General features: G+C 46.3%; 1 protein-coding gene across 1 annotated transcript in view; it reads right to left on the bottom strand.

Annotated features, from left to right (window-relative positions):
* PLEKHA7 (pleckstrin homology domain containing A7) overlaps positions 1-22,527 on the bottom strand; it is a 245,111-nt gene that overhangs the window by 82,986 nt on the left and 139,598 nt on the right. Inside the window, exon 4 of the mRNA XM_049780986.1 lies at positions 10,707-10,790. Within this exon, the coding sequence (XP_049636943.1) occupies positions 10,707-10,790 (84 nt within the window). The remainder of the gene's footprint in view (positions 1-10,706; positions 10,791-22,527) is intronic.

Consider the following 22,527-nt stretch of genomic DNA (forward strand, 5'->3'; position numbering starts at 1 on the left):
TTGCTTGCCAGGTGTTTCCATTTCTCCTCCTGTTCCCTTGCTGCCATGGCAACCAAATGCAACAGGCAGTGCTACCCCAGGACTGCCAGTCTGAAGAGAAGAAGTGTGGGTGGATATGTATGGAGCAGAGCACCAGCCTCCCAGCTCAGAGGTAGCATGTGGCCCAAGGAAGAGATCCCTCCTCCAAGATCAGAGGTGCAAGCACCCCACCTGAGCTCCATCTCTTCATGGTCTTAGCAACTTACAACTGCAGAAGGAACTGGAAACAGCCACTTCCCTGCAGCAAGAGACCCCTCCATTCTGCAGCCCAAGGAGTCTAGCTAAAGGAGCCCCCTTTAGCAAAGAGGTCTATTTTTACCTTCCCTGAGGTACTTTTTAGTGGTATCCTCCCCAAAATCCACTTACCACACTCCAAATGATTTCAACTTGTGGCTCTTTCACAAACAATCCAATGAGACAACAGGCTACTGAGAACCCAAGGCAGCAGAAAGAGAGATTCACTAGGATGGGGAGGTGAGGGGTGGAGAAGCTGCTGAGCACAGGGTCTTCTGTTTGGAATAGCTGACTTAGATGACAGAAGCAAGGAACCAAAACTGTTAAGTGAGTAAAACGCTTGTGCATGAGGCTGATCCAGACTCAATCTCCGGTACCCTATATTGTCCACCAGTACCACCAAGAATGATTTTTTTCTTGGGGGAAGGGGGTTTGGGTCATAACTGGTGGCTCTCAGGGGTTATCCTGGCTCTGCACTCAGATATTGCTCTTGGCAGACTTAGGGGACCATATAAAATGCCAGGGATTGAACCCAATCTGTCCTGGGACAGCCATGTGCAAAGCAAACATCCTACCACCATGCTCTGGCCCCCCAAGAGCAATTTCTGAGCACAGAGCCAGAAGTAAATTCTGAGCACTGCTGAGTGTGTCCCCAAACAAAAAGCAAACTAGGGACCGGAAAGATAGCATGGAGGTAGTGCATTTGCCTTGCATGCAGAAGAACGGTGGTTCGAATCCCGGCATCCCATATGGTCCCCCAAGCCTGCCAGGAGCAACCCCTAAGCACTGCCAGGTGTGACCCAAAAACAAACAAACAAAAAAAAGCAAACTAACTAAACAAAACCCCCAGCACGGAAGCAGGACTATGAATTTCCAGAGTACAGAGGCTCATCAGACTCAGCCCACCTCTACCTGAGTGTCAGTGCTTATAGAGATAAAGGACTGGCACCCACAGTCTGCTGTCAGCATTACATTGTGCCCCAAGTGTTTCTCTCCTGTCCCAGACTCCTGTCTGGCACCAAAGAGGCAAATATACCAATGCACAGCACCACAACACCTCTCCCTCCCTAAACAACAGCCTGTAAGTTCCTTGTGCGTTCACCCTTTCAGGAGGGGAGGGGGCCTCTATATGTGCTTCTAAGCCATAAAAGATATGACTTCAAACTCACAACTCAAGAAAGTCACCAAGAGGGGTTGGAGCGATAGTACAGCAGTAGGGAATTTGCCTACCATGTGGACTACCTGGGACAGATATGGGTTCGATCCCCAGCATTCCATATGGTCCCCTAGTCTGCCAGGAGCAATTTCTGAGCAAAGAGCCAAGAGTAACCCTGAGCACCATGGGTGTGGCCCAAACACCAAAAGAAAGTCACTGAGAACAAGGAGAGTACCCCTTCCCCCCACATGATGCCATCTTTGAAATGAGCCAGTAAAAGGGTCAAAGAACATTTCTGCAGAAAAAACAACTGGGGAGACCTGGTGACTTTCAAGTGAGTGTGAAGTTATTAGCCAATGTCATTACTGCAAACATAATTGCATTTAAAATCTCTTAGCAGCAGTCTCTGCTTAGGTGGCACATTATCATCAGACTGTCTCCAGGGAAGGAGGTTGTCCTGAGAAGCCCAGTGAGATGAGAGGCAGTAGAGCAGAGCATCTGGTGCCAGGCTCCAGAATTCATTCCAAACTCTGCCACATACTCTCTCTGTCACTCTTGGAGACTACTGTCATCTCTGTGCCTCCGTATCTGTAACAACAGTCTCTACTTTACAGGATCATCGTGGAAAATAATTAAGACATATACGGTATTTAGAAATAGTAAATAGAATGCCAGAAAGATAGCATAGAAGTAAAGCGTTTGCCTTTCATGCAGAAGGTCAGTGGTTCAAATCCCAACATCCCATATGGTCCCCTGAGCCTGCCAGGAATGATTTCTGAGCATAGAGCCAGGAGTAACCCCTGAGCACTGCCAGGTGTGACCCCCCAAAAAACAAAATTTGGGGCCAGAGAGATAGCATGGAGGTAAGGATGGCAGTTCAAATCCTGGCATCCCATATGGTCTCACGAGCCTGCCAGGAGCAATTTCTGAGCATGGAGCCAGGAGTAACCTCTGAGCACTGCTGGGTGTGACCCCAAAAAAACAAACAAAAAACAAAAAAACCTGCTCTTGTGGGAGGCAGAGAAAATTATTGGGGGCCAGAGAGATAGCATAGAGGTAAGGCATTTGCCTTTCATGCAGAAGGACAGTGGTTCGAATCCAGGCATCCCATAAGGTCCCCTGTGCCTGTCAGGGGCAATTTCTGAGCCTAGAACCAGAAGTAACCCCTAAGCACTGCTGGGTGTGACCCAAAAACAAAAACAAAAAACAAAAAGAAAAGAAATAGTAAATAGAAAAGGTACAAATTTTTTTTTTTTTTTTTGTTTTTTGGGCCACACCCGGTAACGCTCAGGGGTTACTCCTGGCTATGCGCTCAGAAGTTGTTCCTGGCTTGGGGGACCATATGGGACACCGGGGGATCGAACTGCGGTCTGTCCAAGGCTAGTGCAGGCAAGGCAGGCACCTTACCTTTAGCGCCACCGCCCGGCCCAACAAATTTTAAACTCAAAAAATAATATTGTCAATGGGGAAAGACAAATCTAATTCTCGGACAGAAATAACTTAATTTAATGTTAACGATGAGGGCCTGGAGGGATAACATCAGGCTTAAAGTGCCTGCTTTGGAAGCATATGGTCCCAACTTCAAATCTCTGTTGGCCCACATGTGTCCATCATGAACCTGGCAATTCTGCTGGTCATGATCACTGGCACTGCCAATGATCTCTGGCTGCACTGCAGGAGGCTGCATGTAAGAACCACCCAAAACAGGGTACAAGTCCTAGTGATCACTGCAACTAGTGAGATGTGTGAGCATCTTAACACAGCCAGAAAGTATGACTCTGGCCAGCATGCAAGTGAACCCCATAGTGACTCCTGACATGCCGCAACCATAACTTGTTCATCTCAACCAAGAAATGACACTGGCCAGTACATATACAAGCACCACAACTTAAGGATGTGACCCCAACAATGAACAGTTAAAAATACACAAGCACCACATCAAGGTGTGCACAAGCCCTCGGCATCACAACAACAATGATGAAGTAGGGAGTAGGGTGGGGTGGGGTACAAGTAAAATCATAATAAGTAAAAATCATATTAGGGGCTGGAGAGATAGCATGGAGGTAGGGCATTTGCCTTGCGTGCACAAGGACGGTAGCTTGAATCCCGGTGTCCCATATGGTCCCTCAAGACTGCCAGGAGCAATTTCTGAGCGTAGAGCCAGGAGTAACCCCTGAGTGCTGCTGGGCGTGACCCCACACACACAAATATTAAAGACAAAACCCTAGCTTCTGAAAGTAATGGTACTGAAAATATTCTTGCCTAGAAAATTCTGGACCAAGCTGAGATTTTCCTACCTCCATATACTAATTTGATGTCTGCCTTTGGCAGCCATGAACTAAACAAGCTCTACCACTGAAAGCCCTTCTGCAAGACTCTGCCCTATTTGCCTTCATTTTTGCTCCTGTGTACTCCACAGGATAGGTCACAGGACAGGGGCTTCAAGTTCCTCATCATAACAATCCCCTTTCTCATGAGACTCAACAGTTCAACATCCCTCTTGAAATCTAGCACTCAGAGTAGTTTGGATTTCCATATACTTAGAATGAATGAATGACAGGGCTCATACAAACATTGCAGCACAGCAAAACTATTATCCTTGTGCAACCTAAACTGAGCTCTTTCAAAAGGGATTTCCACATGCCTGATGGTTTAAATATACAGCTGTCCCTCCTAAGGGGACATGGATGAGGACCTGTTACTGAGACCCACCTATGTGGGGAAGAGAGTTTGAGAAACATAAAGAATAGGAGAGAATTGGAGAAGTAAAAATGCAAACACTAGTCATCCAGCAAGGGAAGTTTTCATGACAGATAAAGATCCTGGTTCCTTGAATAAATCTGGATTATATTCTCTTAAATATCATCACTACTGCTAGACAAATCTTCCTTTTTTTTTTTAAGTGAGGGAAACATGGGTTACAGTATTAAGATTTATGCTTTAGGTCTATGATACCACAATTAGCCAAGAGCCCATTTCCATCTGTTACCATCCTTCTCTTTCAAGATACCAACCCCAGTTTGGTCTCTCAGTTCTGCCTCAAAGTCTAAGGTTTGTCCTTCTATCTATTCCTTGGGCTGTGAGCGCCTTCTATTTCTGACTTTCTTCTAGATGCATGTAGACGTGCACTTTCTGCCCCCTAAAGTGCAGTGGTCTTATGGGGCACCTTCATCAAAGCCAAGGCACTGTCTACCCAGCTCCCAGCTCTTTCTTTGCTCTTCCTTTCTTTCCTATGGAAAGAAGGGGAGAGCACAGTCCCACTGTGACCTGAAAGAGGCACAAAATCCGGATGAGAAACAAACCTCAGTTGTTTCAATCCTGCCAGAAGATGCTGCTCACTGTGGATGCCATAACAGGGCTCAGTCTACTCTGGCTGACTCTATATTAGCAACACAGAAACCTGCATGGGCAGAGCTCATGACTTCTGGAGCATAGCTCGCTTTAGCTCTTTTCTCTTGTCTCTGTCTCTGAGAAGAAAAGCCAGCTTTGGACAGGTAGGCAGGCAGGCAGGCACCTGTTACACCAGCCAACTCAGGTGAGCCCCAGCTGCCACGGTAGGGGAGATGCCATTTTCTCACATCTGTAACTGCTCGAAAAGCAGTTACCATGGAGACCAGTTTTCTTCCCTTCCTACAGAAGAAGAAATCCAATAGTATGTGACTAAAATCCACCAAAGACTGTCACTATCACTCAGAGAATGGTGGGTGTTAGAGGAGACAGGATGAATGGAAGAATCTGGGAGGAATTTAGGGATGATAGGAACAGCAGTTTGTTGACATTAATGATTCGCAGTTTTTTCTTTTCTTGTTTGTTTTTAGGCCATATCCATGTTCTGGGTTCTTGGTTCTGTGTGTTCAGGGATCACTCCTGGTGATAGTCAGGGGATCACAGGTGACACTAGAGACAGAACTGCTTCAGCCACATTCAAGGCAAGTGCTTTCACCTCCTTTACTATTTCTCCAGCTCTGATTCACAGATTTATTGCACAGATTATGGGATTGCAGTCCAGAGGTTCATAGGTTTTTAGGGAGCCAGGGAATATGCACCTTGAATCAGGTCTCAGGTGTTTCTGCCTTGGAGAACAAGTGCTCATCCTCGAGAACAAGTGCTCTAGAAGAAGAGGCTTCAAGACACTAGGGTAGAGGTCTGGTAAGAGTAATCTATTTCTTACAATTCTCCAGCATATAGCCTTAATAGAGCTTCTTTGGAAAAGAAAAAGACCCAGTTTTCCATTTTCTAACCAAGACATTAACTTGAAAGCTGAACACAAATAGTCAATCCAACCTTTTCCTCAATGCATTTCACCTGTACAACAAATTAAGTTCTTGAAAGGGAACAAAACACATCTACTACATTGCCCAGTTTGTTTGTGTTTATGTTTTTTGGTTTTTGGGTCACACCTGGCAGCGCTCAGGGGTTACTCCTGGCTATAGGGCTCAGAAATCGCCCCTGGCATGCACCGGGGACCATATGGGATGCCAGGATTCGAACCACCCTCCTTCTGCATGAAAGGCAAACACCTTACCTCCATGCTATCTCTCCGGCCCCTACATTGCCCTGTTTTAAAAAATGATTTGGGGGGATGGCTCTATGGGGGTAGAACTCAAGGGGCAAGCACATGCTTTGTGGGCAGGAGGTTCAGATTTAACACAGCATCACTGCATGGTCCTCTCACACCACTGAGAATGATGCCTGAACCTAAGTTAGCAGTAGCCCCAAGCACCACTGGGCATAGCAGAATTAGCACAGGGGCTGAGGGTACCTGCCCGGCAAGTGTATAGTTACAGTTCAAATCCCTGATGTTCAAGACGTGCCAAGCAGCATCCTGGCAGCCCCACAATTTAAGCTGTGCTGTCTGTGAGTCCATTTGCTACAGGTAGTTTTGATCCCCTGGGAGTTTTGATCCCCACAACCATACATTACATCCCTCAACTGAGAGTATGATCCTGGTCCAAATTAAATGCGTCCCTATTTCCAAAACTATGGCAGAGAAATGCAAGTGACTTCTCATGTGTTTCTTGGAGAGAGTGCTGTAGGAGGAAGAGAAGCTTAAGAATAATAATATAAAGGTTTCTGGGGGCCAGAGCTGTGGGTCAGTACAGCATGTATTTCACCCGTCCTATTGCCAGTTACATTTAACGAAGTTTCCAGAGTGGGGAAATCCATGTTCCGCCTCCTCCCTGTCTTCAGAGTTCACCCAGGAGGACACATCTTGGGTATATTTCAGGAGCAAGCAATTTAGATAATTAGCTGCAGCCTCCTCTCCAGGCTTATCTCTAAAATCCCCTTCACCACCCTCCATTACTCGCTTTCTGCCCACACCAAGCCAGAAGCTACTCACTTAGTCTGCATGATTATCTTCATGTTTTCTTCGCTTATCTAAATGCTTCCCTTTCTTCTAGTGGCTAGTCTAGCCCAAGACCAGGCACACCCATAGTCTTCCCTCTCTTTCATCCCCATCACTGCCAATCACTAAATCCTTCCAATTTTACTTCCCCAAGATCTAGAAAATCCACCAGTGTCTAAGCCAACAGTTACTAACCTAGCTGGCATATACCATGCCTTTCCCCTCTTGCAAAACCCTCTGGGTCTGTGACCATGTTCATAGGAGGAACCACCTCCCCTCCTGAGGGCTGCATGGCCACCCAAACCCAGTGAAGAAGTTTCTTTCATCAGTTCCCACTGAGCCCCATGCTTTCCCTGTGCAAACATCTATCATCTCTTATTCTCTCTTCCCTACTTAACCTTGACCTCTGCAGGACAGGACCATGTCTATCTTGCTTGCTGCTGTCACTGCATCGTGTGACATAGCTTCCAACACCCAGGAATCCTCCTCCATTTCAATGCTTCAAGCACACTGTGCCCAATTCTGAAAAGGTCTAACCAAACAGATTCACCCAGGACAAGGAAGCATCCTGACACCTCAGGAAACAGGATCCTGAGGATAAATGTGATCCTTTAAAAGAGGGCCTTTTCTTTCCCTGGGACTGTGGAGGGCATGGAGATTAGCTGTAGAGCTATTTAGGTAGACTGAAAGAGGCTACCTTCTCAATGGCTGAGGGGAAAAGTCTACTAACACAAAGAGGAGCATGTGACAGAGGTGTCAGTGATGGAGTGTTTATCTAGAACAGTGTTTCCCAAAGTGGGCCATGCGGCCCCACAGAGGCACTGGAATGACTGGCAGGTGTGTGTGTGTGTGTGTGTGTGTGTGTGTGTGTGTGTGTGTGTGTGTTAGGGGAGCAGGAGGTAGCAGCCTTGGATTCAAAGAAGGGTGGGGGAGACTCTATTTGTTAAGATCGATTCCAGAGAACCGCTGAGCATTTTTCTTTTTCTGAAAAGGAGGTGCTAGATCAAATAAGCTTGGAAATCTGCTTGTAAAGTCCACATTAAACTTAGTCACTTCCCAAGCTGTGTCCCTGATGGACTATCTGTCCAGACCTTCAGTAACAACGATGTCCATGCCTCTGAGATGCCTAAGGAAGGAGGCTGAACTCAGTGACCTGGCAAGAGCTTTTGACCTTCAGGATTCTATAAACAAACTCATTCTGCTGGAATTCAGAGAATCCACATTCTGACTCTGCTTTCTGACGGCAGCATTTCCTCAATGTCAGCCACATCGTTACCTTCCACCCACTCTCATCTCCATGCTCCAGACTCTGGCTGTCACACTCCCTGGGCCCCCAGCACCAAAATAACTGGGCAAGCAACCTCTGACAGGGGCCAGGGTGAGCCCTGATGAAGAGCTAGGGCTGGAAAAACAATCTTTTCAACCCCCAGGCATGCAACTTGGGCAGTGTGCCTTGCTTGCCTGCTTTGCACTCTTTCTTGTCTCTGAAATGCTGCTAATGGTTGACCTCTTAGTGCTGCTATATTAAATGAGACTCACACGTCACTCCCCCAGCACGGAGTGAGCACACAGGAAATGGCAGGATTATACTAAGTATAGTCTCCTGGTTTGAAAAGTCCTGTGGCATATGAATTCTAAGATATGAATACTATGGTGATGAGATGGTATGTTTAGAATTTGCTTCACCATCATCCTGGGGGCCAAGGGAACAGCTGACATAAAATCAGGCATGTTTGGGGAATTGTGGGTCATGGGAGTGAGAACAATAATTTTATTGTTTTTTTAACTCTCTGCTTTTGCTGGTGTTGGAAGTTTTCCATAACAGCAAGTTTAAAAGTATAGTACCGAGGGAGAGAAATGCCATAAAAATGTAAATACTGACTGTGTATTTTAAGATCAAAGTTGGTCTCGGTGAATGAACAGAAGATGCATCAGTTGAAGGTAAAAACAAACAGCGCCAGTGTTACTGATTCGTAAATAGCATTATCTTCCATTAAGAAAAGGCTGTCGGGTGCCAGAGAGATAGCATGGAGGCAATGCATTTGCCTTGCATACAGAAGGACGGTGGTTCGAATTCTGGCATCCCATATGGTCCCCCGAGCCTGCCATGAGTGATTTCTGAGCATAGAGCAAGGAGTAACCCCTGAGCACTGCCGGGTATGACCCAAAAACCAAAACAAAAAGAAAAAAAGGAAAAGGCTGTCTAGGGGTCAGAGTGATAGCATGGCAATAGGGTGTTTGCCTTACACATGTGGCCGACACAGGACGAACAGTGGTTTGAGTCCCGGCTTCCCGTTTGGTCAAGCCAGGAGTAACCCCTGAGCAACACCGGTGTGACCAAAATAAAAAGAAAAGAAAAGGCTGTCTAGAGACAACAGAGATGAGAGCAGGAAAGACAAGCCCATAATATAAAGCTTACCACAAACAATGGTGAGTGCAGTTGGAGCAATAACTGCAATGACAACTACCATTGACAATGATAATGAGAGAGAAAAGTAGAATGGAGAATGTCTGTGCTGAAGACAGGTCAGGGGGAGGGAAATGCAGAACACTGATGAAGGGTGGTGTACAGTCAATGACTGAAACCCAACTACAAATATTTCTGTAACCACGGTACTTAAATAAAGAAATTATTAAACTTAAAAAAAAAAAAAAAGAAAAGGAAAAGAAAATGCTGTCTGGGCCGGAGAGACAGCATGGAGATAAGGCATTTGCTTTTCATGCAGGACAGTGGTTTGAATCCTAGTATCCCATATGGTCCCCCATGCCTGCCAGGGGTAATTTCTGAGCATGGAGCCAGGAGTAACCCCTGAGTGCTACCGGGTGTGACCCAAAAATAAAAAAAAAAATGCTGTTTGTGAAAAACAGATGAGAGCATTCACTTGCACACATTTCTCTCTGCCTTCATTTTGGGGAGAAGAACATATTCTATTCTATTTGAGCTGTAGGAAGAGCTACCAGGGCTGCTCTGGCAATGCTGTAGGGGCAGGAGGAGGGAGTTTGCAATGCTGGACACTGAGCTCAGGACCTCAAGTATGCCAGGCCTGTGCTCCAGACTTTAAGCCATCTCCCTGACCTCATACACATGAATCTTGTTTTTATTTTTCCGTTATATTTGGGGGCCACCCCTTGGTGGTGCTCAAGGGCTACTCCCAGCTCCATGCTCAGGGAACCACAGGATGCCTGGGATTGAAGCTGTCGCTGTCCCATGCAAAGTGAGCTCCTGGGCCCAAATGGTTTTATTCTCAAGTAGAGAAACTGGGTTGTTAAGGATCCCTCATGAACACTAGAGAATGTTCTCATAGGACCACGAGGCAGGAATGTTTCCAACTCAGGAAATTATTTCTGAGTAGAAATAATTCAAAAGTTTGGGTTAAGGGGCCGGAGAGATAGCACAGTTGCATTTGCCTTGCAAGCAGCGGACCCAGGACCTAAGGTGGTTGGTTCAAATCCCGGCGTCCCCTATGGTCCCCCGTGCCTGCCAGGAGCTATTTCTGAGCAGATAACCAGGAGTAACTGCCGGGTGTGGCCCTCCTCCCCAAAAAAAAGTTTGGGTTAAGGGGTGCACCAAACTCCCCTCTCTTCTAAGATCTGGCTTCACACACTTATTTGAGGCTTCCTTAGGATACTGGGTCAGCCTGACCTGAGAAGAAGACTGAAGTCCTTAAAGAGCACAGTTAGTATGCTCCATGATTCCTGAGAGGGGAAAAGGAATTGACAATACACCCCACCCGCCTAAGTCCCCATTCTATTCACATCTTTCAACTGAGCGGAAATTTAGTGACTGAAAAACAATTCTCACATTTCTCCTCATCAGCAGCCGCAAGCCCCTCTGAGAGAGAACACAGTGCCCAACAAAGCTTTGTTCTCAGCTCATGTCTGTACCCTTCCAGCTCTTTCTGGAGAAGGAGGATATATAAAAGTACTTACTCTTCTTGAAGAAAAAATTCACTATTTTCTGGAGAAAACTGCCCACTCACGGGATGCCTGAACGCCGTGGTCTGCTGGTTATGGCTAAAGAGCAAGAGACAGAAAGAGAGAGAATGTATGAGATGTTGCAGATTGAGGATTACAGACACAACAGGTTAGTGGGTCTGAGGAACCCCCCCATCCCACCTCCCCAAAGTTCCTTCCAGGATGAGACAACAGGTATCCCTCAGGGTGGCATTTCATCCATCAGAACCCAATTCCATCTCGCGTGAATGCCAAAGTCCACTTACAACATGCTTTAATTCAAAGTCTAGGCTCCCAGCATACTGAGTCTGACAAACCCCAGTGTGGAATGAAACATTCCCGTAAGATGGCATGAGCTAAAACAAGGAAGAAAAGCAGACGGCACTTGCAAAGCAGGGAAACAATTCTAAGAATTAACCACCCACCCAGAACCATCCATCTTCTCTGAAATCCTTCTCGTGATGTCGCGCTGTCCTGAGGAGATGGGCTGTGTGTGAAGGCTCGGGGCATGCCTCTGCAACCTGACCTGCACAGTTTCAACACGGGGGAGTTTCTCGCGCCCTTCTGAAGTGAGGAGGGATCAGTTTGCAGGCAGACTGACAGATGGGACCAAAGTGAGGAGGTGTTCTGTGTGTTCATAAAGGCAGAGAGGTGCTTTGAAAGCAAGGAGGAACTGGTTCTTAAAGCAGCTGGTTTGCTCCATGAATAAAACGTAACAACCTTAAGTTAACAATGAAAACTTAACAAACAAGCTTAACAAGCCTTTTTTTCTAATAGGATGTGATTTCTTTAAAAAAAAAATTACAAGATCACACCCTTTGTAGAAATTTTAGAAGGCACAGGACTGATGACATTGTACAACATGTAAAGAAAGCCCTTGCCTTGTATGCACCCAACCCCAGTTTGATCCCAGGCACTCTACACGGGCCCTTGAGTGGTGAACACAAAGATAGGAGTAAGCCCTGAATACCACTGGGTGTAGTCCTAAAACAAAACTAACAACCTCCCCTCCAAAAAAGAAAGGTCAGTGAAAGGTAGCTCAGTGGCAAAGCTTTTGTCCTATAAGCATTTGGTCCTAGGCTTGATCCCTGACAAAGAATGGAGGGAGGAAGAAAGGAAGGAGAAATAATAGAAGAAAAAAAGTCACTCACATTCTATCTGAAGATATACTTGGGTATCTTCTTCCTAGGTTTTTCTACCTTTTATTTTTAAAAATGCATTGTTACCAATGGTGTTTAGAAACCTGTATTTGACTTTTTTTTTTTTTTTTGGTTTTTGGTTTTTGGTTTTTGGGCCACACCCGGCGGTGCTCAGGGGCTACTCCTGGCTGTCTGCTCAGAAATAGCTCCTGGCAGGCACGGGGGACCATATGGGACACCGGGATTCGAACCAACCACCTTTGGTCCTGGATCGGCTGCTTGCAAGGCAAACGCCGCTGTGCTATCTCTCCAGGCCCCTTTATCTGACTTTTTTCCATATTTGTTTAGCACAGAAAATTCCCTATGTCATCATCACATGGGTGTAAGTTTTTGCCTTTCAACTGTTCAAAAGATGTTGACAGGCCATCGGCATGCCACGCACTGCTTCAGATACAGGAAATATTAAAAAAAAAAAAAAAAAAAAAAAAAACAATCACAGCCTTACTGCAGCACATAGACCCAGCAAGATTCACATCCTTCTCACACTGCCTTTAATCAAGGCATCTTTCAGTAGAGGCTACTTCTGCAATCCATACTATTTGCCTAACTTCAAGTGCTGAAATAAAACTACTGAGTCAAAGGGACGGTCTCCCATGCATATGGTTATGATGCTTTCACTGTAAGAGCCATTATCCACTTGGCAGTGTTAGAATATGAGCACCAAGTAGTCTAGATATTAGTAGGTTCAAATAAATATAGCATAATGCACCCACCCCACCCCATCAGAGTACCCAGTGTTCTGCAGTCTGCAATGAGTTGAGCTAAAGTCAGAGAAGCCTAAAGCTCAATAAACCCAATGTCCAGGCAGTGCCTGAAGGCCAGGCTTCCAGGGAGGGGGGGAAAATGGGCTGCCTAAGTGCCTCACCCCCCTCCCACCCTTCCCAATCATTCCAACCATTTGCCTGCCAGGCAAGCCTTTAGAATCCTATGACCTCATCTGGCAGGCAGGAGCCTGGTGTTCCCAAAAAAAAAAGCAGAGTTGAGGAATGAGCATCTAGATAAGCCCCACGAACACTTGCTTCTGAAATCCTCACATCATTTTCTAGGGTTAGGTTTCCTTTATACCACACTTCTTTCAGAGGTCCTCTCCCTTCACTTAATGAGAATTTTGGGGGGTCTGTTTTTAAGCAAAGATCAGGTGTTACTCCTGGCACTGCACTCGGAAATTATTCCTGGCAGTGCTCAGGGCCATATTGGGTGCCAGGGATTGAGCCCAGTACAAAGGCAAACTCCCTACCCGCTTTATAATTACTCTGGTCCTGAATAAAAATGTCTTTCTTTTTCTTAAATTTAGTCCATGATGGGGCTGGAGAGATAGCACAGAGGTAGGGCATTTGCCTTGATGTCATCCAATCTGGGAGGGTCCTGGTTTGATTTCTGGCACCCCATATGGTCCCCCAAGCCTGCCATGAGCGATTTCTGAGCACAAAGCCAGGTGAGGCCCCTGAGCGCTGCTGGTTATAGCCCAAAAACCAACCAATCAATCAATAAAAAAATAAAGTTAAAAACATAGATTTAAAAAAATTTAGTCCATGAGATTAGCAAGTTATTCATGATGGGGTTTCAGCCATATAATGTTTCAATATAGATCCCTTCACCAGTGCCCACTTCCCTCTACCAATCCCACCCAACACCCACCCATATACCTCCTAACCACTACTCTGCATCTATGAGGCATCATTTTTCTTTTCCTTTTTTAGTTTTTGCCTTGCAACAGTAACAGTACTGTGACAGACAGGGCTTCAGACATAATGCTATACTACCTTTCACATCTCCTCCTCCTGGGTGAAAAAGAATTTCTTGTTCATTTGTTTGTTTGTTTGTGGGGGCACACTAGGAGGTGCTCAGGAGTCCTGCACTCCTGGCAGGCTTGGGGTGACTATATGGGATTCCAGAGATAGAACCTGGGTCTGCCACATGCAAGGCAAAAGCTCTACCTGTGCTGTTGCTCTGGACCCTGAACGAGCATTTCTTCCTTCCTTTCTTTCTTCCTTCCTTCCTTCCTTCCTCTCTCTCACTCTCTCTTTCTCTCTTTCTTTCTCTCTCTTTCTCTCTTTCTTTCCTTCCTTCCTTCCTTCCTTTTTCTTTTTTTTTTTTTTTTTTTTTTTTTGGTTTTTGAGTCACACCCAGCAGCACTCAGGAGTTACTCCTGACTACGCTCAGGGATCATATGGAGTGCCGGGATTTGAACCACTGACCTTCTCAAGCAAGGCAAACGCCCTCATGCTATCTCTCCGGCCCCTGAACGAGCATTTCTAACAGGAACTCTACGCCTGTCTCATTTCTACCTGGAGACAAAAAATAATGACCTGTTCCTACTGGTTTGACAGTGAAGCACCAGCCTCTATTACCTCTAAAGGCCTGCAAGGTCTCCAAAGCCTTTGCCTATACATCTCACCCATTCACACCACTAACCCCTACAAGGAAATGACTCAGAGAGAGAGTGGCAAACTCAGGGAAACATCAGAGAATGATAAGATAAAAACAGGTCTTCTGGTTTGATCCTTATTTTTGGGTGGGGGAGACTGGGGTGTTAGGCCATATGTGCTGGGCTTGAGTGTTCAGAGGTCACTCCCAGCAGTGCTTGAGGGGGTCATGCAGTGTGTGGGGTGGGGTGGGGTGGGGATCAAACCAGGGTTGGATGCATCAAAGCAAGATCTGTTTCTAAATTTTAGTCTCTGCCTGATAACCTGCTGTCCTCTTCCTTTTAAATTTCTAGGACTGGGAGTTTCCTGGACAAGATGAGACATCCCCAAAGAAAAATATCAGCAAAACAGCCCCATGCACTGCTATATTCCAGCATGTCTTAACCTTTTCTGAACTATGGCCCCTCTTCTGGCCTTGTTTCCTTCTTGTCCCCTTGCCTCTTGTCCTACCAGGTAATTTTTGTACTCCCTTCCCTACCTAGTTTTTACCTATGGTCCCCTTCATATATATATATACCCGTGGGCCCATAAGACCCCTGGCCAAGAAACACTGCTCTATACTATTTTCCTCCTCCCCTCTTTCCCAGGGCCACAGATCAGAATGTCAATGCTTGTACTGCCCTCAGTAATGGCGCACCATCCCCACCACCACCAACAACAAACTATGGTCTTACCACAGGGTCAATTTGGTCAACCCAGAGCAAACATGAATTTCCTATGAACCTCAACAGTTCTATTCAGTAACCCCTTCATAGAACCTCAAGATCAAGCCTTGGACTCCTTACACCGAACTCGTACCAGTCTAAATGAGTCTAGAGTCTCTGGTCAACAATTCCTGAGCTCAAGGATATAAGCATGAATGTGAGGTCTATGTTCTAATTTTAGAATTGCACAAAAGACAGCTGTCACTCTATAAGGCCTAGAGGCAGTTGCTTAAAACTTGTCTTTCCTTACATGAAGACTGCTCTGTCTACAAAAAAAAAAATTATCAGTCATTATCAACATTTCCTGCATAGACATGAGGCTTTAAATGTGGCCACCATCACTGCTATATTTGATCTTCCCAAGCACCTCAAGATTGGCAGGGCAGACAGTTTTATCTTTGTGCTACTCATAAGGAAACTGAGGATTGGGGTTTGGGAAATAAAGTTTTTTTGTGTGTGTGTGGTTTTTGGGTCACACCCGGCAGTGCTCAGGGGTTATTCCTGGCTCCAGGCTCAGAAATTGCTCCTGGCAGGCACGGGGGACCATATGGGACACCGGGATTTAAACCGATGACCTCCTGCATGAAAGGCAAACGCCTTACCTCCATGCTATCTCTCCGGCCCCAAGGTTTTTTTTCTTTCAAGAGAGAAAAGGACATGCATTATGGAGAGGGAAAAAAAAGGTTTTTCCCTTCCTGGGTTTTGTGGGCATATCAGGTACGGGGACTACTTGTGGTTCACAATTCAAGTGTCACGCCCAGCAGTGCTTGAAGGATGGAATCTGGTTCTCCCATCTAGAAAGCACATGTTCCAGCCTGTTGAGCAATCTCTTTGGCCTGTGCAAAACCCGATGGAGTAGAGGAATGTCTCCTGAATACCAAGATCTTAAAATGTGATCATTTCTTCTTTTTTTTTTCTTTCAGTTTTTGGTATTTGGGCCACACCTGGTGACACTTAGGGGTTGCGCCTGCCTATGCGCTCAGAAATTACTCCTGGCTGGCCTGGGGACCACATGGGATACCAGGTCCATCCTGGGTCAGCTGCATGCAAGGCAAATGCCCTACTGCTTCACTATCACTCTGGCCCCAAAATGATTATTTCTGATCAAATCTGCTCAGCTTGCTAATGGCACTGCTTTTGGTTTAGCACTTTCTGAGCAAAGTCTGGTTCTTGGGTTATCTCATCTAATCTTTCCAAATACTCAGAAGTGTAGGCTATGGTTTTATAGGACCACTTGGTAAGGAAAGGAGCCATCCAAAGGGTAAATGGGTTGCACTAAATCAGCCCCTGTGTTCCTGCAGGCCACTTCCCTTCTGATCTTTTACTCCTTCTCCAGGCTGACAAGTACCAAACAAAGGCCCTAACGAAACTGAGGATCCCCACACCCAATTGGAAATTGCAACAAGCTTTACATGCTGTCCCCCCCCCCCCATCTTCTCCCCCATAGCCCCAGCTGGTTCTATTTCCTAATTCTAAAATCCCAGAAGAATCTCAGTCCTATCACCCTGTCTCAAGGCATATTTAGCAGGTACAGACAAATACCCTGAAATACCTGTTCTAAAACCTGAATTGCTACCTTGCTCCTGGGGAGTGATGGAGAGGACCCAGCTGGAAGCCAGGTGGCTGCTTCTAAGGGAGTACAGATCCCTCTCCCCTCTGTTCCATACAAGGCTGCAGCATCTTAAGACCAGTGAGTCTCTTGACCCTCTAGGCCATTCAGCATCTGACTTTTATTTTCAGCACTATTCTTCCCTGCAGCAGGGGTTGTTCTTCCCTGGAAGAGGATCAGGAAAGCAGATGGAGGTGGCGAAGAAGATCCCAGGAAGGCGGGTCACAGGCACCGTGCACATAAACAAGCGCGTCTTCACAAGCCCAGAAATAATGGGATGGGTCCAAAAGAAATAACAGTTGGGGTTGGGGATCTGGCCTCTTCTCAGCAAACTGCATGTGTGAGTCCCTGAGTTCCATCCCCACATGTGAATCACCACATGTGGCTTGATGGCCCCCAGCATGACTGATGCAACCCTGTGCCCCTTCCCAATCCTGAACTGCAGCACCTCTGGGTGTGGCTCCAATTAACACAAACACACACTTCCACATTCCATAAAACAGACATGGAAGACCAGGGCTCCATTAGTGTTTTGCAAATGTGAGCCCATGAGTTCCAGAAAAGTGCAGCTGCACATGCCCTGTGCATCTTGGCAGCTCTGCTGTCTGAGATCTCCCAGCACTACATTAATTTCCAACCACACTACTACCAGACTGTATTGTAAAGGGTGCTGCCCTGTTAAGCACCACAAAGGGGGGGGAGATGATGTGTGAGCACTGCAACCAAGAGTACCCCTGTGCATCCATCAGAATGCACACAAGCACAACTATAGGAGTGTGACCTAAAGGGACCAACAAATCTGATATTTGATTCCTGTTGATGACCATGACCCAGTGTGTCAGCATCTACACCAAGCCTGGGTGTGAATGAGCTTAAGGTCCACCCCAACAGCATCCAAAGAGGAAAAAGAAAGGGATGTGGGGGAGTAACCAAGGAAGGAGCAGGGAGAACTAACTGGAGATCCATTTCAGCTGGAAATCAAGAAAAGCCACACACAGGGTGAGTCTATGTAAGAAAGGCGCCTGCGGGTTCCTACAAGATTCATTTTCTGTTCATAGATATTTTGACTCTAATGTGAGTAGGGCCCCTAGTTGGTTAAACATAAAGGTTCCAATTACTTAACCAGGCAATTTCTTCTGACACGGAGAGAAGTTCTCTAGTGCTATAAGAATGGTGCTCAAGAAGGGAAGCCAAGCACACCCTGATCAATCTGTGGAATTAGTATGCTGAGAAGGTCATGAATGTGCTCTGTCAGCACAATCTCTTCTTTAGTCCGTGTTCTTCTTCGCAGAGAAGAAACCACTTTACAAGCCTGGTGCAAAGTCTCAAAGTCTTCACCAGGTCTCTCCCCCAAGTTCTCATGTTTATGCCCTGAAGCATTGGTCATTCTTGACCCTCTGACCTTTGCTCTCCAGGAACATTAGAAGGTCACCCTGAAGGCACCACACACAATCAGCAGACTGCTGAAGACCCTTGCTATCTTAGCTCTAAATCCCAATATCTCAGTTCAGAGAGATAGTACAGATGTTAAGATACTTGCCATACACATAGTCAACCTTGGTTCAATCCCTAATATTGTATATATCTCCCCAAGAACTCCAGGAGTGATCCCTGAAAACAGAGCCAAGAGTAAACCCTGAGCACTGCCGGGTGTAGCCCACAAAACAAAACAAACACAATCCCATCATCTCAAGCAAACCAAAAACTTGCACTAATCTAGTAATGCCCATATAAAGTCCCCAAATTGGGGCTGGAGAGATAGCATGGAGGTAAGGTGTTTGCCTTGCATGCAGAAGGATGGTGGTTCGAATCCAGGTATCCCATATGGTCCCCCGAGCCTGCCAGGAGCGATTTCTGAGCGTGGAGCCAGGAGTGACCCCTGAGCGCTGCCGAGTATGACCCCAAAAAATAAATAAATAAAGTCCCCAAATTGGTATCTGAAACTCAAACAGGGCACAAGAAACTCTCTCTGCATCATCTTCAATTTCCTTTGTGGGTCACAATGAAAAGGGAGCCACCAAGAGTTAAGAAATGTTGCTGAGAAGTTATTTCAAATCCATTTGCTTAATTTTCCCTTCCACATTGACAGAGTACACAACATCACTGTCATTCAGTGACAGTTTCCAAAGCAGACCAGGAATCTTGATACCAAAATGGCCTGTTAGGAATAGGCCAGTTTTTCAACAGCTCGATGCACAATGGCATTACTCTGACAAGCCTGGGAATGGGGTCTTGATGACCAATCGATCATCATTCCCTCTTCCCTTGGAGCAGCAGCAGTTAAAGAGGCACTAACTGACCTCCTCCAAGCACTTCTCTTGAACTACAAGTTACTCAGATTCCTGGGGTCAGGAGACCTGGCTCAGAGCAGAGCAAGCTACAATTCTGAGCCTCAATTCCCCACTGGCAAAGAGTGGGGAAGTCATGGATTGTGCACCAGTGTGATTGTTCCTCACCAAACAGCAGTGAAGGTAAAATGAGGAACTCTCTGTGAAAGAGCCCTGCAAAGTGCCTGGCACACAGAAAAAGCACTTGATGCTGACTGAATCTGATCTTTTTTTTTTTTAATCTTTATTTAAGCACCATGATTACAAGCATGATTGTAGTTGGGTTTCAGTCATAAACAAAACACCCTTCCCATCCTGTCTTGACTAAGTCAATATCTAAAGGAATTTTTTTCGTGTGTGTGTGTGTGTGTGTGTGTGTGTGTGTGTGTGTGTGTGTGTGTGTGTGTGTGTGTGTGTTTTGGGAGATGGAACCCAAGACCTCACACATGGAAAGCAAGCACTCACTGTGTCATATCCCCAGCCCAAGCCATCTAAATTTTAACAGGGTAAAGAATAAGCCAACTTCCTCCAACTCCCACCAAACTCTGTACTCTTCATTACTTCCACTGAAAGAATCACTACCCAACAACCTGGAAGTCATACTTGCCTCCTTGTTTATTAAAAATCCTTTCTTTCCCCTTCCTTCCCCTCCCTCCCTTTCCTTTGCTTCCCCTCTGTAGATACTGTTTTCCATGACTGGGGGCTGCACTGATACTGGGTTTGTGTTTGCACAAATATAGCTGTGCTATTTGTCTATCTGGTGACCATCAGGCCAGAAATCATGGTAGTGCCAGGGATTATAGACAGCAGAGGTGCCAGGATCATGCCCAGCTCCTAGGGGTGCTATTGGGGATAGATTTGCAGCAAGACAAATGGCAAGGCAAGTGCTTTGGGCACTGAGCCATCTCTATGCCCCCTCTATCCCTTCTTAGCCTGGATCTCCAGGTATATCAGCAAATGCTGTCAATTTGCTCTATAATCTATACTCTGAACCCACCCATTTCTCCCCCATCTCCATAGCTATATCATCACCTCACCAGCTCACTACTCAGTTCTTTCAGGTTCCACATGGCTTGTCTTTCCTAAGCTCCTCACTGGAAGCCTAATGGTCTTCTAAAGAATAAATTAGATCTGGGGCACTCCATCCTTCTGGGGAGATACAGGAACTATCCCTGGCTGTGCTCAAACTTACCCCTGACTCTGTGCTCAGGGATCACTTCTAGCTAGGCTCAGGGAGCCATATGCAGTGCAAGCCATCAAACCCAGATTGGCTGTGTAAAAAGCTCTATCTGCTATACTAGCTCTCCAGGCCACCACTGTGCTTAATATCCCTCAACAGATCCACATCAGAGTAAAACTCAGGTTTCTTACCTGAATTTAAAAGACTCAATAGAATTTCACTCTTTACCTAGCTCCATGTTCCTCTTGTCTCGTCCTTCTCCCTCCCCACCCTATTCAGCCATCCTGACCATATATCTGTTCCTTTAGCGCCAAACTTTTCCCTCCATAACCACCTTTCTTCTTAGCCCAGAGTTTTTTCTTTTTGCTCCTTGTCATTCAGACTCCAGTAAACTGAACATCCGAGAGCCTATTCCCAACCTCCGGCAGAAGCAGGTTATTCTTGGTCTCTCTAATAGTGTATTACACAAGGGCAAGAACCTTGACTGCAGTTTTACTGCCATTAGCAACCTATAACATTGGTACTGTTATATTTGCTTGAAGGACTGAGAAATGAAGAAAAGGGCTCCGCCAGAGAGCCTTGCTAATCTGCAGCTATCTGGGCTCTGGAAACAAAGAGCCAAAGTAAAGGGTCACAAGCCATCAGAAGGCGGTGAAGGATAACTGAGACACCAACAAGGCCAAGCATGCTTCATCCCTGGCGCTCTCCCAACCCCGTGACCACATAATCCGAAGAAATTAGCCCTTCCCTGCAACTCCACCTCCTCTCATCCTGCTAAGGAAGGTTGGTATGACAGAGAGAATCAAAGAATGAAATGCAAACACCTAAGAGGAAATTATGGAGTGATTAAAAACACACCAGAGGATAATACAAACATCACCTGTATCTCCCTTCTGTGAAGTGGGAGCACATTGGGGTGTGAAGCCTACAATTTGGTGCCTGATTATACACTCAGTGGTATTGCTCTCTACTTATGCTCATGTGTGTTTGTTCTCCTCTTCCTCTCCCCAGGTCCTAAATTCCTGAAGGGCTGGGAGCGATCTCGTGCTTATTTTTCTCATCTGGCTTCCAGAACCCAGGACAATGACACCCATGAGCAGACACTCGGTTTCCTTTGTCAGCAGCATGAGCACTGGCCCCTGTTATTGTCCAGGAGAGGAGGTGCAAACTCATCTCATACTCCAATCTCAGCAGATCTGGGTTCTGTCAGACCCACCTCAAGCAGGATGGCAAGGACCCACAAGTTCTGGAAGCAAGGCTCCTTCATACAGACTTGGGGACCCCGCTGCATACAAGAAAGGGCTATATCCACTCCTTGTTCAGTAGGCTTTCTTCACTCACACCCCAAACTAAGCAGACACCCTGAAGCCCAGCCAAGACTCTAGACCTGCCAACCACCTGGAGGGGCAAGTCAGTAATTGCTGCTCAGGCCCACAGGTGCCAGAAGGGGAAGGGCCAAGCCCCCCAGAGCTATGCCTGCAGAATCATAGAGTGAATTGCAGGAGCTAAGCTAGGCGCCAGGTTAAACTCCAGCCTCCTAACAAGATTTGCAAGATGTTTTCACAGCCAACTCCTTTTGTAAGGGACCCAGTCACCCTCGCTGCACATGGGCCTTCTTTCTGTGGATTCCCACATGGAGCAAACTGCCCCCACCCAGCACCCTAGCCTTCAGGTCACTGCTGGGTTCATAGGAAGATTTAATCTAGGCTTTGCAGGAATCTCAGTAACCATGGAGGTCAAACTCCACATTAAATAAGAAAAACTAACCCAGACAAGCTTCCCTAACTTTATTTAAAAAAGGAAGCTGGCAGAAGCTATAGGAGTCCAGGGATCAGCCAGGTCTCTGCCAAACAGTCCCACACCCTTGAGCAAGTGTTCAGCCTGGAGTTTCCTCATGTGGCACAAAGGGGTTGGCTGACACACACACACCCCACCCTGAACCCCACATAGCCTAACCCTCTGGTAAATCCAATCTCAGCTCTGCCACGAACAGAGACAAGGACAGGAATGCATGACCTTAATAAGTTAGTGACCTTGCCTCCTTTCTTTATCTGCAGGACCGACCGTAAGCAAGAGTACAGCCTGAGTACATAACTGCCAGTGTCTGCTGTCTTCAAACTCTAATCATGTTTCTCAAACAAATTCCAGTATGAGTCTGTCCAGGTCAGAGGCTCCACAACACGTTTTATTCCTTTTGAGTTAAAGCACAACCCTGACCTCCTATTTAAGTGTCTATTTTAAGAACTCGTCTGCCAGACCCAGTGGCTGCGGATCATAAGGGCGCCTGCCTTCACTCACATATCTGTCTGTCCCCTCTCAGGTCTATGCCCTGGGAGGCTCAGAAACTGCCAC

The sequence above is a fragment of the Suncus etruscus genome, chromosome 9, assembly GCF_024139225.1.
Source record: "Suncus etruscus isolate mSunEtr1 chromosome 9, mSunEtr1.pri.cur, whole genome shotgun sequence".
NCBI lineage: Eukaryota > Metazoa > Chordata > Mammalia > Eulipotyphla > Soricidae > Suncus > Suncus etruscus.